This window comes from Strix uralensis, chromosome 29 (genome assembly GCF_047716275.1).
Source record: "Strix uralensis isolate ZFMK-TIS-50842 chromosome 29, bStrUra1, whole genome shotgun sequence".
NCBI lineage: Eukaryota > Metazoa > Chordata > Aves > Strigiformes > Strigidae > Strix > Strix uralensis.
The window spans coordinates 5,814,795-5,832,403 of NC_134000.1; the positions used below are offsets into that span (position 1 = coordinate 5,814,795).

Sequence of the window (17,609 nt, forward strand, 5' to 3'; positions counted from 1 at the left end):
AGGAACTGAACGGCTGGATGTATCCCTAATGGACAGGGGAAAATTGATAATGAAATGAATAGAAGATGCACTTAGAGATTCCAGAGCTGATTTGGCCTGAAGATCATTATGAACCCCTGGACAAGTTTTCTCATCGACTCTACTGGCAATAAGATTCTGGCAGGACTGATCTACAGTTTGTGTGTCTCATGCCTTTCTAAAAAAATACCCCAAAAGAAGTGCTGAATTCACAAACCCACAAAAAGTTCACCTTTATTTACGGTTGATTCTTTATCTGCAGAATAGCAAACTCTGTACACAGAGGTCTCTTAGACTAAAGGTTCCTTCCTTTATCTTTGCTATACATACATATGTTAATGCAGCTGCCTCCCTTACTCTTCTGTTGAGGCTTTCAAAGGCTGACCTTGCTATCTTTGTACAGCAGTTCTCAATTTCTTTCCTCCCAGATTTGCTCATGGAGCTCTTCCAGAACTTACTTCTTATCCCTCCCATTTATATACATTATCTGTGTTTTCCAGAAGATGAATTAATAATTAGATCTGTTCAGGAATTTTTAGCTGAATGTTTCACTAGAAAATTCCAGTTGGATCTGAAGCAATTAATTCCAAATATCTCGGGTTCAACAAAACACTCCACTGAATTCAGATGAATTCACATTTAAAAAAAAAAAAATAAATGTTTTCCAAACAGCAGAACCTGCTATACAACCAATTGCATCAAAACCTGGTTTAAGTACAGCACAGGCATCCTTTTGAGTGTACTTGTTAAAAATAAATTTCTCATTACATTCTATCAGCAAGGTCCTATACAGACCACTTTTTCTATACAACACACTTGGAGTTTTATATCATTCTCCTTAAACATCTTGTCTGAGACCACTTTCTCCTCTGCTTTTTGTTAGTCTCACTGCCAAATTATATCCCCCTAATTGAGGTAAATACCATTCCTCAAAACAAATGTTATTCAGATTTCAGTGGTGTGTGATTATGGTCTACGAAATTACTGATCCAGAAAATGTCTTTTGGAGCATCAAAGCACCTTTCTTTGCTTTTATAAATTTCTGACAACGGAGCTGCCAACCAGCCACAGGGAATTCATCCAGAGCCTTTAAACAACTTGTGGTTTGGTCTCTAGTCTGTCTGCTCAGGCGCTCTTCCCATATTCATCATGTTAATCACCCACTTCAGAAATAATGGAGATAGGCCAAGGACAAAATGTTGGTCAATAAACTTTAGCTAATGCAGTTATACCAGAAAATGACCAATAATACGATTCAGTGTTATGATGTTAAACCAAGCCTCAAGAGCAAAGCTTCTACAGTAAGCTGAGAAAAATGAATTCTAAACACCTCCTAGCAAGAGTACACCTTGTGTCAGAGATGCACACGCTTCTCTCCCCACCCATACTACGTGACTTTTACTCAACTCCAGAGTCTGCCGTATTTCGGTGATGCTGAATGTAAGCCATAAGCTGGTATTTGGAATCATCTCCTGTAATAAAATGTAATATCTGACAGCCTTTCAATGCCAATTCCTTTAATGGATGAGATCACTATTTTTCCCTCTGTGTGGAAGACTTATCGTAGCAGTTCATGTTTTAATTGTTAGGAGTTGCACCACGTCAAATTTGATCAACTCAAAAAGTTTACTGGAAACAGGAATATTTACTTCTTTGCAGAACTAAAGTAACTCAAGAGACAGAAAAAACCACAATATTCCCAGATTTATTCACTCATATAACTCTGCATATTTAAGTCTTGTAAATATAGGGGAAGAGTTTATAGACTCATTTGTCAGCTGTAAAAAGCTCTTATTTGCATTACTGCAAGAATCAGGTAGAAGGCAGCTTAGGACTAGCTTTGCACTAGTCAGAAACTGAGTCAATACCAAATACAAGCAAGAGTAGCCATAGCGCCGTTCTGAATTCCACCAGCATGGTTTGGTCCTAGGGAGCAATTACCCCAGCACACCTAGTCTGAGCCAATACAGGATTCACTCTGCTCCAGAATTTTTCTACAAAAGGGAATTTACGGCTGCCATTTGAGACAGCCTTCCAGCTGCCTTGTACCACCTGGAAAACAACAAAGTAGCCGATGGCTGGGGTCTAAGAATATCAAAGGTCACTGATCTCATTGGGTTTAGGTTCAAATACAGACCTCCTCAGTCAACCTGAATGCCTAAGCAAACCGGTGTACAGACATATAAAAGGGATGGAAATACTTCCTCTCTGGCTAACGGGCTCCTATACAAGCAACTCTGGCCAAGCACTATCCTCCTATTCTGTGTTTTCAGGAGGACTAGGAGGAGGTACAGCAAAAGGCAACCTCAGGCTCCAAGGCACCTTGGTAGAACAAACAAAAAAATCTCAAGAATGTCATTTACTGGCCACACAGATGAAAACTCTAAATAAGGGTACAGTGAAGATTTACCCCTTAAAAATGCTATTTCAAGAGCACTGCACAGAATGCCTTTGACTCAGTCTTGTGCTGACTTGACATCTGTCTCCGTTTGCTTCTCTTCAGACAATTCTACAATGGCCTTCAGCTCAGCTTCAGAGAACTTAGGGGTCAGCGCCACATTGTCATAATCAAATTCTTCATCAAGCGAGAATGGTTGAACATCATCTCCTAGTAGCTGTAATGAGGAAAAACAGATACATAAATAATACGCCTGCAAGTGATGATAAGGGAGCTCAAAATACAAACTTCTAATTAATATTTAATTAAACTATTTTTTCTGACTCCAGCTCTCTCAGCTGATTAAGCTCTTTTTAAGTAAAAGAATAAATTCAATTATTCAATTTGACCTAATTTAAGCCATTTAATGTGCCACATTTGTACTGTACTGTATCTGAATGAATATCATTAGCTAATTTTGCTCAAGGCAAGGAATCTAAAAACCTCCCTTGCACACATCTATTACACTCCTGCAACTTGTAGAGGCAGGGCTGTGGGGATACGGACAAGTTATATACAGCTATCTTAAATTTCAAAGACAGATTCCATATCCTGAAAATTTGGGCTAGTATCAAAAAAAGCTTCAGTGTACATGCATCTGATACTAATGTAACATGCTTCCCAGAAGACAGTTTCAGCAAAGGAAATGCTTGGAATGAGCAAAATGACACATAATCAATTTTCAGACTCTAAAAATTTCTTTTGACCATCTCAGAGATATGCAATTGGCTGGTCTGGATTTCCTGCATGATCAACACAGAGTCTTACTGCATTTGCCAATATTTGCTTTGCTGACACAGCCTATAGCATTTCTGTATCGCTTCTCATTGCAATGCCTTCGAATAAATGCTGTGCCTATGAAATAAAATACTGAAAACAAATAACTATGGCAGGCTGCATGATGATAAGAAACTGCAGGGGGCCATGACACAAAAGGTTTATGGTAAGCAGTTACATAAAATTAATTCCAGAGCTACACAGGAGACACATCCTCACTGCCCAATCTGTACAGGAATGCTCCCTATCCTTTGAGAAGTTAATATAAAATGTCTAGAAATTTCAACCATGACAAATAGCACATCTCCTCAAGGGCTCTGTGCTTCAAAGATTTAAGTACTTTAGTACTAAATCAGCAAAACATTTAAACACATGCTTATTTTTTCAAACTTCTGATGAATCCTCAGTGAAGCCAATGACTACTGATGTATTTGAAGAATACACTTATTTGCTTTGCTGAAAGGGAGGAAGAACACTGAGCATCGACGGTCACTGCTCAGCTGAGAAGGCACAGTATCCCACACAGTTTCTGGTAACATTTTGTAAGAAGCTGCACTGACACAGTTAATGCCATCCAATAAGTCAGAGAAGTGGTGGCTGGATTCCTCCCTAGTGGCACCTGACAGACGTGGCAGCAAGCATCTTGCAAGCATCTATATCCTTTATCAATAAACTGTAATACTGCCTGATTGATCAGGAATTTTTTTTTCTGGTTTTGTATAATTTTATTAATCATCCATATTGATGATTGTTCTAGGAACCTGGCTTACATTGGCTTCAACAGATGCTGAAGCATATAAATCATCCCAGATGCAGACCGGGCGTTTATAAATGAGAAAAAGAAACTTTGTAGATATAGTTGGTCTAGAAAACAATACTCATTCCACATGCAAAGACTATCTTGCCTGCATACATAGACTATCCAGGTAAACCATCATTAACTTTCATAAATAGCACATTCAGGAAATGTTTACATGAGACGAAGCCTGCACACAAGCTCTCTTTCCCATTAAGGCTAAGGTCATTAAGGCTCCTTTCATCTTTTCCACAGACAAAGCCTTCTAAAATTCCATGCAAGTAAGGGTACCAGTAACTGGGTAACAACTGGTACCAGTCATCAGGGTTCATTACTACCCGTCTTTTGCAGACATCCAAAACACTCTTCTAAAATACAATGCAAGGTGCCAATATTTTTCAGTTCCTTTGGTTGTAACAATATTTGTTACCACATCTATAGGTAACCAAGCTAAGAAGAGTTTAAATTACAGTAAGTCTTCACAGGGATTCTACAAAAACGAATCTATTCTTCCTCTCCCAGCATAGTTATGGAAAGTATACACACATTCACTATGCCCTTCTGTTGACCTTCATGGCATTCCAGGAACATTTTATGCAGACGCAGAGAAATACTGGAAAAACTTTTGTTTAAAAAACTCAGCCCCAAAACGCTAAGTGAAAATAGATGACGAAGTGGAACATACCCAACTTCACTGTTAACAATTCTTCTGTTACCCACTCATTGCACATTTGAAAAGTTCATTCACATTGCATATTTATCAGCGTGCTTCATCTCTGCAACGAGTACTCAAAGCACCAGGGATTCTTTTTTTGCTTCTTCTCCCAAGAAGCCATTCACTTCAACCTTCCATGCAGACAAGGCATCTAAAATTTTTGTACTGCAAATTGCAATTTTGATCTATTTCAAAAGGAAGACATTTTGCAATATAACACCGAATCCTCTGAGCTGATCAAGTTATTATCTTGTTATTTTTGCCTAAGGAGCTGAGAGAAATACATGAATTTCAGGTGTCTAATTTAACATCTAATTGAAATCTTTTTGAGAGCTCTCTGGGAATAGAATTTTGCTCTATTAGAAAATGCCAGTTTGCTTAAGATTGCTCCTGTGATTTACTCTCTGAAGAAAAAATCATTTTCATTTACAGTTCCTGCATGTCCAAATTAAAGGGGAAAATAATGTAATACTCATATTAATAACTGAAGTATTTTGCTAGAGGCTGTTTTACAAAGTAATGTTGTAAATAAAATACCTTAAACTTCAGACTTTCAAGAGTCTATTAATAATTGGCAACTCATTTTTTTTATTAATCTGTGTGGAGTTAAAGTTAACTGAACAGCTTGTCTCTGTCCTAAAACCTTCACTTCTGTGTAATTATGGCACTCTGTGATTCACTTGTTCAATTATGTAAAGGATGCACATACACTCACCAATTATTTCATTGTATACTCAAGGGAAAACTTACTAGCTCAATAACGATAAGTAAAAAAGGGGGGGGGGAAGGCACATATGCTATTATCTCATATAAGCTTAATATATACTGAGGTATTTGGAAGAAAAAAAAAGTTTGTCTTGAGCTTGGGGCACTGGATTGGGAGTCAATAAATGACCAATTTTCCACTTCTGCTTCATCATTCTGGACAAGTCACTCAATCTCTGTCTCTACTGACCTCTAAGAAGATGTAACTCTTCCATCTTCTTTCACTTAGTCAATCCTGTCTTTAAGTTCTTCCTTGTTCTTGTTGGATTAATGCATAGCACTTAGCAGAATCAAACCTCAGTTGAGGCCTATCAGTAAAACCTTAAACCAAAAGAACTCAATGGAAGCTGTATTTTAGGTGTTTGATGCTGCCATTCCACAGATAAAGATAAAATGATAGGCATGGTAAATACCTTTTTGAGTGCTCAAACTAAAGATAAACAAAGGAGAATAGAAGGGCAGAATTCATGTTTCCTAATCACATCCATATAAAAATTAGGCTTCTAGATTAAGGTAGCTAACTAGCCAAAAAAGACCCAGCCTGAGAGTCAGTCTGTGGACAGAGATATATTACATTTTTGGACAAATGCCTACAGCAACTGGGATGAATCACTTTCTGGAGGTGCTTATCTTCCCCTCTTGGTGACAGAAGGACTAAATTAGACTAAATTTAAACTGAAGTTAGGTGAGATAAACCCCACTTTGAATGCATGTTTATAGTGAGTGGATGGAAAATATGCATCCAGTTGCACTCAGATGTATGCTGGGGGGGACATAACAAATAAAGACCCTTAGGAAGCAGACATAAGACATGTAGTTAATGAAAAAAAATTATGTCTTTTATGAACAAAATTATTAAGTAGAAATAAAGGAGAGAATAAATATCTGGGTAGGGAAGGCAAATGTTCTATGATAATATACTTCAACCACGGAGTGAACGTTGTTTCAATTTGCAGTGGCCTGTGGGAGGTCATGTACGCTGCCCTGGCGATATTGAAATCCAGCAACACATTTATGTCTAAAACCAGGGAAGAAAGATGAAGCAACATCGGTGGACAACACAAATAGTTTGCTGTGTCATTCACCGAACCTCTTCTGAACAGTTTTTGACAGAAAAACAGTTTCAGGGAGATAAGCTGTTCTTTAACAATTAGTCAAGTTATATACTCTTAGCAGAGCCTCTTTTTCTAAACTTTCCCTAGCAATATATTCAGAGATACACACGCTTCCCTGAAGTCCTTCACAATATCTCCACAGCACGTTTGACATCCTACATTGCACTATTAAGCTTCCTTATTTTTCACAGGCAATGGTTTTCCATTCCCTATGAAAACCAACTAGGCAGCCACATTCTGTTGCCCTTCCCAAAGAGATTTGTTTTGATGGACAGAGAACAGTCTCAGTTCAAAGAAGGGATGTCTCCAGGGAAAATCTTCTTCCTCTTTCTAAACTAGTCCTGCCATAAGCAGTGCAAGAATTAATTTTCAAGGCAATGACAATTTGAAGCACTGAGGGATTTTAAAATGGACCTGTTCAGTCTCAACAGTTCTAAAAATCAGGCCACAGTTCTATTACCTAAATGAAGGCACACATATGTGTATAATTTAGGGAAAGTCTGCCTTCATCTTGAGTAGCCTGGCACCAACCAAACGGTTGTGAAAACCGTCTTTCTTCTTGAAAAATGCAGCAACCCTTAACCAATGTAATAATACTCAGATTCTCTTTCATAACGCAACTTTTCCTCAAATGAAAATGAATTTTGCATGCAGTGGGATCTTCATCTATTTTTCATGAATTATAGTTTAAAGAGTCATATGCAATCCTTTATGAACACTGCAGGCTGCTACAACCCTCCTTCTTCTTTGGTTTTATACAGAAGTTATCAAATGAGAAACCATAAAACCTCATTCTACGGGGTTTTTTGTGCCAATAGGTATTTCTCAAGGCAAAAACCTTGAATTATGTCAATCCTTAGGGAAAAGAGTGAGTATTTTTATTCACAGAATGGTGGGTATTAAAGCTTGAAAGGTCATTTTAGAACATTTACTTTTTCCCAAAGCAGACTTGTTCCTTATAGTAAAAAGTTTATTGCAAAGAACTAAACACAATTGAGCTCAGGGAAGGAGGCACCATATGCACTGCTATAACATCAACCCTTCATCGGTCACGCGTCATTTATAAACTTGATTTAAGCCTCATGGGACATCAACAAGCATATGAAACTATCAAGACAGCTCGTTTTAGCCAGAAGCTAACTTCAGCTTCTATTGCAATGATCAGGCAGGGGAAAAGAGCGGTGAAGAATTCTCTGCAATAGAAACATCCCCAAAAGTTAATGCTCACACTGACTATTTTTATAGGAAGCTTAATGACTTAAAATAAGCCTGTGAGCGACCCACACCTTCTGTTCCGATTTGAAATTCTGAGGGAAAATGGCATTCTAAATTAAAGCTTCTATTGATTGTGGCTGATTAAAAGACTCAGACTCCACAATGCAAACCTCTCCACACCAGACCTAGACAATGCAGATCCTCAGCAGCATCTTGCCACTACTCGTTTCCAAAAGGACAAATCCCAATTCTGATCACAACATTTTCTAAAGTCTTTTTTCTTTTAAATGTCACATTCATGTCATTCACTACCTCCTTGTTGCAGAAGGTGGTTCCAATGTTCAGTCCAGTGAGAACTGCAGGGTGTTGTAAGATCATGAAATCACTGGAAAATTAAATGGCCCATCATTCTATGTAAGTAATGACTTGCTAAAAGGTCAGGAAGTGCAAGAGTTTACTTGAATATTCTGTTAGTCACAGCAATTAAATATTAAAAAGCCCACATACAGTTTGAAGTATTGCAGTACACATTTTGAAAATGTAGGATTACATAGTATCAGTGTGCAAGATAAAATAATACATTTCTATTAGAGCGTTTATCTCAATTCTTAATGTATTTAAGAATTCATTATTAATTTAAAAAATAATTTTAAAATTAATAATGTGGTTTGTTAACTCACAGCAGTTCCACACAGTCCATCTATATCCCTCTGTTCTTGTGGAAATAACATGAGAAGCCAATAAGTAAAAAACCCCACCCCAACCCCCCAATAAATAAATCTGACCCCAATAAATAAATCTGACTTCATACCTCTTGGGCTTTGCTATCCGATGGCTGTGGAACTGCCAAGGGTCTGAACTTCAGTTGAGTAGGCTTCTCAAAACAGGGCGTACAATAAGTCACTGGCTGTTCCACCTCTCCTGGGAGAACCAATGACCCTGCTGAATAAAAAATAGTCAACTTTAACCTTCCATTCAATATATAAATTAGCAAAATCCTGTGTAAAATCCTGTAGTGCTCAGATACAGGCAGAAGCTTGTTAGTCAAAGTGTGCTGTAGTTGTTGTTGCATAATATATAATATAGGCAGCTATCTTTAAAACAGATCCATGCAGTCCTGGGCTAAAATCTAGATAATAAAATATGCTATACTAAGGAAAAATCAACCTGGGTTGAAAATAGACAGATAGCTCTCCTTTCTTAAGGATACTGAATTAAAAATCTGGATGTAGACACTCCTAAATTCAGAGAACACCTGGGATTGGATTCATCTCTTTCATAACAAAGGTCCTGAGCAGAGGTGTCTGCAGTAGGAGTTATAAAACACCAGACTGAATCCTGGTCTTGCCATTGATTAGCTGGGCAGTCCCATTCAATTCTCTTTTGCTAGAGTTTCACCACCTGTACAGTGGGCTTAAAGAATCTTTGCAAAGCATCTTAACATGACCCTCCCGAAACATTAAGTAAAAATACCTGGTAGAAGTACTAATATTCCCCACTACAGTGCCAGATGACTCTCTTGTCCAAGGATATTTCATGGATGTTTGTTCCTCCCTGAGCTTTCCAGAAAGAGGTACCTGAGAGAACTTCCCTATGTCTGGGACACAGCAACATGCAGCCTTTCCACATGGGCAGGACTTGGTCCCCAGTTCACAAATGCACAGACTTTCTGAATCATTTTTCCTTTACATACTTAAGCAAAATGTTCATACTGGGAACAGTGGGTTTGCTTTCTGTGACAGCTCAGAAGGATATGCCTTAGGTTTAGAAATATCTTTTAACATGAATCCATCTCAGCTCTGCTACAGCACAGATGTGTCCATCTTGCCTCAGTAATGTTTTTATGAAGGAACTTAAGGGGACCATATGTCTTGCAATTTAGTCAAAGGATTATGTAAATCTACCTACTATTTTTTTCTGGCTGATAGACAAGTTTCTTTACAGCTTTATACTGCATTTTAGTAGCTTGATTTCCTCTTGAAATCTAGGAATAAGTTTTCAAAGCATTGTTTAAATGCTAGTTAATGCAACCAATAAGAGGGTTCATAGATCCGGGGTGAAAAGGAAGAAGTGGCTATTTATCTCCACCTGAACACTTTTACCACAGCAGTGGAGTTACAGACCTCTCATTCTCCTGTAAATCTGTACTTGAAAATAATGATTTCCTAGCTAGGCCTTCGTAAAAAATCCATGATCAAGTTCTTCATTTAGTTTTCTTCTGGGAAGTGTGTACCATTTCAAAGTCAGCAGGGCTTTGGACTTGTAAAGTAGAATAAAAAGAGCTGAATTCATTCCCTTGGGTAACTCATTCCTGAATTTTCACCCTTTGGTTCATGATTCACATATAAGTGACTTCCAGTTTTTACCCCTATTCTCTCGGTTGCTTATATCTATCTCTAGTCATCTGTGTGCTTTCAGTACTCGTTCTCAGCATTAGCACCTGATCTTATTCTGCATCAGCTGTGTGAGAAAGAACAGTGCAGCCCACAGGTATATACACTATATCTTCACATGCTCTCAAACTGCTCTTTTTGATCTTTCATAACTTGGGTCAAAACTATTTGTAGGACAGAAAGAAATGTGAATCTAAAGGCAATGGCATCTTCTGCTATTGTTTCGAACTTGCGCCCTACGCGTATACCCTCACTGAAGGAAGGGAAGCCTGGACATCGGGAGGTTTGTATCACCTCACAATATAAACACTGATTATTTCTGTACTAAGAGCTTCCCCTCGCCCCCAACAGACCAATCTGCAGAGACAAGATGAGGAGGAAGCACTGTTATGCAACAGTCTGGCAATGGCTCAGAAAGACAACTCTTAAAAATTAGGACAACAGAAGGAAATTTATTTTTGCTTTTAGCAAGAAGTGCTTGTCATACTCAGAATGTCAATTCCACTATTTTAAAGCTCGTTAGTAATGCAAACAATGTTTCAAATTCCCTTCAATCACCCCATAAGAATGTGGTAATCAACCTTTGTTTGCCAGTAGACATGCCAGAAATGAGCTTTGTCTCTCTATCCTGGCTGCGTGACAGCATATGAAAGTCTAATCGGTAAATGCTGCTTTCCCTGATAATGTTTAATCAAGAAACTCCTTCAGAGAGAAAAATTAGGGAGTTTTGACAGTCCTCCTTCTCAGTAGGAGCTCCCAAAGGAACTGTAGGCTATTGTAAGTTCTAGCCAGTACCTCACAGCTGGTTTAGGCTGATGCTACAGCAGTAGTGGATGATGATCCTAATTAAGCTGCTAATTATGTTCTCTGTGGAGGTGATTAATTAGCAACAGGAAAGCCTTGGATACTGCCAGCAGCACCATATATAGAGATAACTGAGCAGGCAGCGATATCAAAAAATCTGAGAAAAGATTTTGAAATGCACTTCGCGTACCATGAAGGATCATCTTCCTGGATGATGTGGCAGAGAACTCCGATGATTTTACTCAAGTCCAGCACACTTTAAGGAGGGCGTATTTGGAAACTGAGCAATTCTCTTCTCTTTAGTCCCTTTCTCCCCTGACATGATAGACCCACAGAAAGTGATTACTAAAATCTGTGGCCACTGCTGAGTTGGGAATTTCTGCTCATTGGGCACCACTGACATTAATTGTATGTATAGAAAAAGAGAATCTATGGGCACAAACCTGCTTTGAACTTTCAGATCTGAAGAAGTTCAAAGTCTTGGCTATCTTTAGCTTCCCTGTAGCCAAATGATGCCCAGCTACAGATACACTAACACAGGTTTTACCACTTTCAGACACTACATTTCACAAAAACGCTGTTGATGGGGAGCTGAGGAGGGAGGTAGTAACAACGAAAAAAGCTTAAAAGCTAAATTTTGCTGTCTCCTCTGATTCTCAGGCTTCAGGCTGTTAGCCCCAAAGAGCTGCCTAGTGTGAAATCAACTCAAGGCAGTGTTAAATGGATTGCAGAGACTGAAGGAGAAAAAAAGAAAGATTCACTAGCTGGGGGGTGTTTTTTAACTTGAAAAAAATCCACATAATTTAACTTCAAATCCTCTTCCTCAACCTGATTTTTCTGGATGTAAATATAGGTTTAAAATATAAATGGAAAAGCATAGATTATGGAAAATAACAGATATTCATATAATTTGCCTAAAGAATTATTTAAATAATCAAACAGTTATGCTTGGCCTCAGCTTCAAAGTATCTGAGTCACTTGGGTTCTCCTCAGCCCCTGTGGGGTTACACAGAACTGGGACCTTGAAAAGACAAGCTTACAGTACCTCAGGGCTCCAAGCTGGATTAGGATGAGACTCTGAAATCCTTGCCTATGCAGCCTCACCCATACATTTAATTAGTCCTATTTTAATTTTCTCTTGTATTTAAAACATAGCACACTCAAGGTCTCTAGACATGCTTTTTAGATATTTTGTACTTTATACAAGTATTACCTACTATTACCTAACTATTCTTCGAGCCCTGCAGCAAGTGATTTGTCACCAGTACTGGAGAGAAATTCTCTTGCCAAAACATAGGTACTAGGCATTCTCCATCCCTCCCTGGAGAAAACCTGATCATCTCTATTGTTGCCTTAAACTACTTACAGTTACAGATTAGATTCAGTGAGACAGAGCGATTAAACAGTCCACCATACACACGCTGTCTCTCCACAATGCATTAAAGCTATGGTTTAGGGCAGTAATTTTACTTTGCCAATCATGGTTTACTGTGCCAAAGTCCCACAATGCAAAGCACTGCCCTGGTTTCAGGCTTTCAGCCCAGTGCTGTCTAATGAAAATAGCTACAATGAATTTGCATACTGGCCAAATCGATGAGCTGCTGTTTGGGTTTTTTTTTTTTTTTGTGTAAGAAGCAGCTGTATTCATTCACACCTCAAAAGACATTGGACTTAGGAAAATAAGATGAAAAAAAAAAAAAGAGAAAAAAACCCACCAGAATTATTCATCCAGGGCATGTCCCAAAAGCACGGGTTTAGATGGGATGTTTTAACAGCTATTTTCTATCTATGCTTTTCACACTGTCAACATTGAACCAGTTCCCCTTAAGTGTGAATACTTATTGTATTAATGTACAGTTGCTAACTCAGCTAACTGAGCTGCCCTTTAAAGCTAAATGAAGTACAGAGATCCTGAACTGCTGCCAATAACCAGCAGAGATAAAAGCTTGTTGTAATTATACCAGCAAGGTATGATATTTTTTATTGGTGTCCTAGCTTGTTTTGCCAATCTGAAGTCTTTATCATTTGTTCTGACATACAGGTGGCAGTATTTTAAAAGGCCAGCAACAGGATGTCTTTCAAATTTGTGTCACACTATGCCTCACTAATAAACTAACTGGAATTCTTCAGAATTAATCCTTTATTAAGGCGGTCAACGGTGATATTATTTTCTATTACTTTATTATTACAAACAATTGAAGTGACACCATGTTATATTTTAATTTGCATTTTGTTGCTATGGTTTCTACAGGAGTAAGATTTTACCCCTCTTATTACGAAGCCTGCCAAATGGATTTTGATATGTAAGACAACTGTCAAACTATAAATCCCATTTTCTGCACTTAGGAGTCAAGGGGAAATTTTTCATCTTGATTCAAAAACTATCTCCACTGAAAAAGCCCTGGGCAAAACCCAGGCTGTGGGTTTCCCAAATATAAATCTGGATCCTGTTCACTTTCCTTACAGAGTTTAGAAGGAGTAGGTAGCTTCTGGCTATGCAGTGTTTCGATGTTATAAAATACAATCTAAATGCTTAATGTTGTCAGTGAGCACTGCTGATTGCTTGGGAGTTGATACGGCTTCTTTCTGCACTGAGGCAGTCTGTGCAGGGAGCTTGTGCAGGGAGTGCTGTCTCATGGGAAGAGCTGAGGAGAGCAGAGACTGAAAGCCAAGTCAAATATCACATAAAAAGCGAGTAGTTAGCACACTGATAATCTACAGTAGTGGTGGTATACAGTTATGTTTATTATTTTTATAATCACCAATAAAAGCACTAACTGAAAGGTTTTCCCAGCGTGGCTTGCATAAAGTGCTATTCAGACAGTACAAGCAGATTTTGTAATTCTCATCTTGTTCAAACGCAGTCTGCTTTACTAGGGGTTTCTAAACATTTGTGATTAACATTTGCTCTTGCACACACACAAATACACAGAAACGACTGAAAAGCCTGGAGAGAGGCAAGGTCCAGAAAGCGGCGAGCTACCCCCAAGCTCTGGCAGAGCTCCTCCTTCCTCACTGCCCTGCTTGGTGTTTTAGTGTTGGGCTTATCTCTCACCATCCAATTTGTGGCCTGTTTTGAACTAGAGATATCTAACAATACTTCCATGAACTAGACAGAGACAATTCCCATTTCATTATGATACAAGTGAAATGCGAGTTTAGGATTGCACCAGTAAGCCCCAGGTTTTTTTAATAGATATTAACAGAATTTAAGACATAAACACAGAACAACATCCTATGAAGGGAAAAATGGGCTCATATGAACACTGCACTCAGAAGAAATCTTTCATGTCTGTACCTGATACAGGACTATTATCTTACTCCCTCCTTCCTGAAATGCCCAGTTTGGAGAAAGAATATTTACCATAAAGCTGACTTATGTTGGTTTCTTATTTTTATGAGTTACAGCCAAGCTCCAAATATTAATCAACTGGAAGTCTCTAAACCCTCTGACTTCATAGGAATTCTGCACATACAGAAAAGAAAGACTAATCAAATCTTTAACGGATTAGACAGACTAATCAAATGGCAATAACCAAGGAACTGAGGACCAGAGTCCTGCTCTGTAAAAGCTTCTTTCAGGGACCTTAAGCAAATCCCTTAATCTGTGTGGCTTGATTTCTTTGTGTAGTCACAGGTAAAGATGAGAAAAATTAATCACTAAAAGGTCATCAATTCTGGTGGTAATAAAGACCACACAGGCACCTATGATAAACAAATAACTACAGACACTAGGCTTCTATTTACTTTTTAGAGGTGGGACAGTTAAAATTATTATAGTTGTATGGAACAGTTCAACACAACTCAAAATGCTCATAATTGGAATTCTTAAATAAGTTCACTGTGAAATCAAAATTAGTTTCATCTATTTTAAACCCAGGATGAAATCCTTTTAATAGGTAAGGACATTTTCATTAAATATTTCCACTTTATAGAACTCCCTCCTAGCACCCACGTTACTTTGTGGAGAAACTTCTGTAATCAAAATAATTTCAATACAAAATAGAAGTGCAGAAAAATGTAGAAACATTGCTGACAAGAAGCGTTCTGCAATTCTGAAAAATCTTGAAAAAAATAACTGCTCACTAGGACACGGTATAACAAATATTCTTTATAATTTATTATCTCATTACCTCTTACAGTGAGGAAATGAGTACTTTAATTTAGGGAATTTGGGCAATTTGGGGAATTTTCTAGCAATGGAAAAACTTAGAAAGAACATCTTTTTTAGAGGAGAAACAGTTCTTTAAACAGTGTTCATACACTTGCATCCAAAGACAGACAACGATAGGGAATATGAAGGGGGGCAAAACCTACCACTGTATGTCTCTTCATCTGTGTCTGTATCCTCCAAATCTAAGTACTTGTCCACCTGCTGTAAAAAAAAAAACACAAATTGGAAAATAGATTAAAATGTATTAATTCCATTTCTTATAGTACAATCTAGAGCAAAGCAAAAAAGCATTAAATTGTCTGCTTCATCTTCTCCATTCTCTCCTGCATTTTTCCAAGAAAGCATATGAATTTTCTTTGAAATGTGTAACCCAAAGGAAATACTTTTATGTATAGGCAAAGAATTGCTGCCAAAATTGCTGCATATCAACAGTGATGGGAGAGAAGCTCAAGCTGTACAGCAAAACTTTTTCAGGAACTTAGTGGGAAGATGGAGAAGTGAAATATTTTCATAGGAAAAAGATAGATGGTAAGTTACTCCGCAGTTTTGCAAGCACACTGCATATGGCACAGAGATAATGCATGCTGTAGGCAAAGCACAGCTTGATCCTTCTGTTTTGATACTAATGGTGAACTGAATGGGAAAGACAAAAGCTAAGTATTATTAAACTTTTAGTATTTCATCTGGGACATTGCACTACTGTTTTTTCAGGCTGATATCCCTTGAAAACAGTCTGAACTATCTAAGACATGGCACAAGAAAAGACGTTTCTTATTTCAGGGAGCACTCTGAAGAGATGCATAGGGTGAGAGTGAAAGGCCCTTCCCTGCCTACGTGTAAATAGTGTTACCGTGAAGGATTTACTATATGCACTGAGTAGTCTTCTGTGTTTCCATGAATTAACTAGAGATGCTCTTAGAGAATTTGTCCAACCTGATTTGACACCATTTTCATCAACACTTACATAACCTTTACACTTTAAAAGTACATACTCATTAACGTTTGAAAAAAATTTGGGATGGTGACGCTCTCATCCTCCTTTCCCACAGATGGAAAAGAAATACATCAACAAATTGCAAGTACTTTGTAAATGAATAAAGCAATTCATGTTCTGCTCATAATCTCCACTTTGAAGAAAATCAAAGAAAAACGTACCTTCACTCTTTCAGACAGACTGACATCATTTCCATCAGAGCGAGCAGCTTTCCAGCTCTCGTTCGCCCCTGTCTGCAGGTAGATGGCAGAAATATTTATATGCAAGAAACAGAACCAAAACTCACAGTCAAAGCTCCTACTGATTTACACATATAGATCCTTTACAGTGTATTTACAATTTTTAAGAAAGTGAATGCAATGCTCTTGAAAATAAAATGTATACAGGTAATCCTTTGAAATCCTACACAGGACCAGACTGAATCAACTGGAACAACAGTGCAAGTCATCATAACATGCCTAAAAAGCAGCATTTAGAACACAAGCATTGTTTTCAATAGCAGTTTTTTCCCCCTTTCCTTTCCTCAGGGCAGGCTTAAACGTTACAGTGGCCAACTTACTGCATTACAGCCTCCTCCTGCTACACTACAATTTTTCTGATGCACTGTACTATTACTGTATTTGTTTCTTAAACTGCTAATGTGACAAAAATGTGCAGCCATGCCTGAAACTTTTTTTCTGTAGCAACAAAGAGAAGTATTAAGATGTTCCATTAAATAAAGGATAACAGAAGTTGCACATTGCTTTATGGGGCAGACAGCCAATTCAAAGAGACCCAAAGGCAGTCTATCCCAATGAGATAACCGTATTCTTCATGAGAAAAATGGCAAAAGGATTCTTGTCATTATTATTACACAATTAACTGATGGAACGTGATTGTTTTAAAAGCCTTGCTTGATTCCACCTCAAAGGCATGTGCTAGTAGGAAGGAAAATGACAGCTTGTGCTCTTTGACTGAGGCCTGGCAGGCCCATCATCTGAAGGCACTTAAGTGTGTGGCTCTGTATCGCACAAAATGACCTGCTACCTCTTTTTTAACAAAAAGTTTAATGACGGGAATTTTTGAGTACAGGCTAGGTCACAGCTTAGTTATTTATTATTCAGGCAGGACAGCAGAAGTTCTTAACAAGCGGACGCAGATTTCCATCTCCCTCTATCCAGACGATGTCTGTTGTCTTCCTCTCCCTACACGTCAAATCCCTAATCTCAAACGTTTCAGAAGACTAAAAATGCGTCTGGCCTGCCTACTGTTCAGGTATCTGAAGCAACCTAGGTCATAACACAGAACTCAGTAATTGCTAAATTCCCCAACAAACAAAATTAATCTGTGTATGCTGGTATCCATACTCAAGTTTTTTCTTTTTGCCAACCTCTACCATTAACCGCAGTCTTCAGCAAAAGCATTAC

General features: G+C 38.2%; 1 protein-coding gene across 5 annotated transcripts in view; it reads right to left on the minus strand.

The window, feature by feature from the left end:
- Positions 1-222: 222 nt before the first annotated feature.
- Positions 223-17,609, minus strand: part of IFTAP (intraflagellar transport associated protein) — a 44,148-nt gene continuing 26,761 nt past the window's right edge. For 4 of the 5 annotated variants that reach the window (XM_074852533.1, XM_074852532.1, XM_074852530.1 and 1 more), the window contains 4 exons: positions 16,365-16,436; positions 15,353-15,410; positions 8,650-8,780; positions 1,704-2,633 (listed from right to left, as the gene is read on the minus strand). In XM_074852533.1, the coding sequence (XP_074708634.1) occupies positions 2,475-2,633; positions 8,650-8,780; positions 15,353-15,410; positions 16,365-16,436 (420 nt within the window). In that variant the 3' untranslated portion in view covers positions 1,704-2,474. Of the gene's footprint in view, positions 2,634-8,649; positions 8,781-15,352; positions 15,411-16,364; positions 16,437-17,609 lie in introns of all 5 variants that reach the window. The other variant, XM_074852535.1, reaches the window with a different exon arrangement.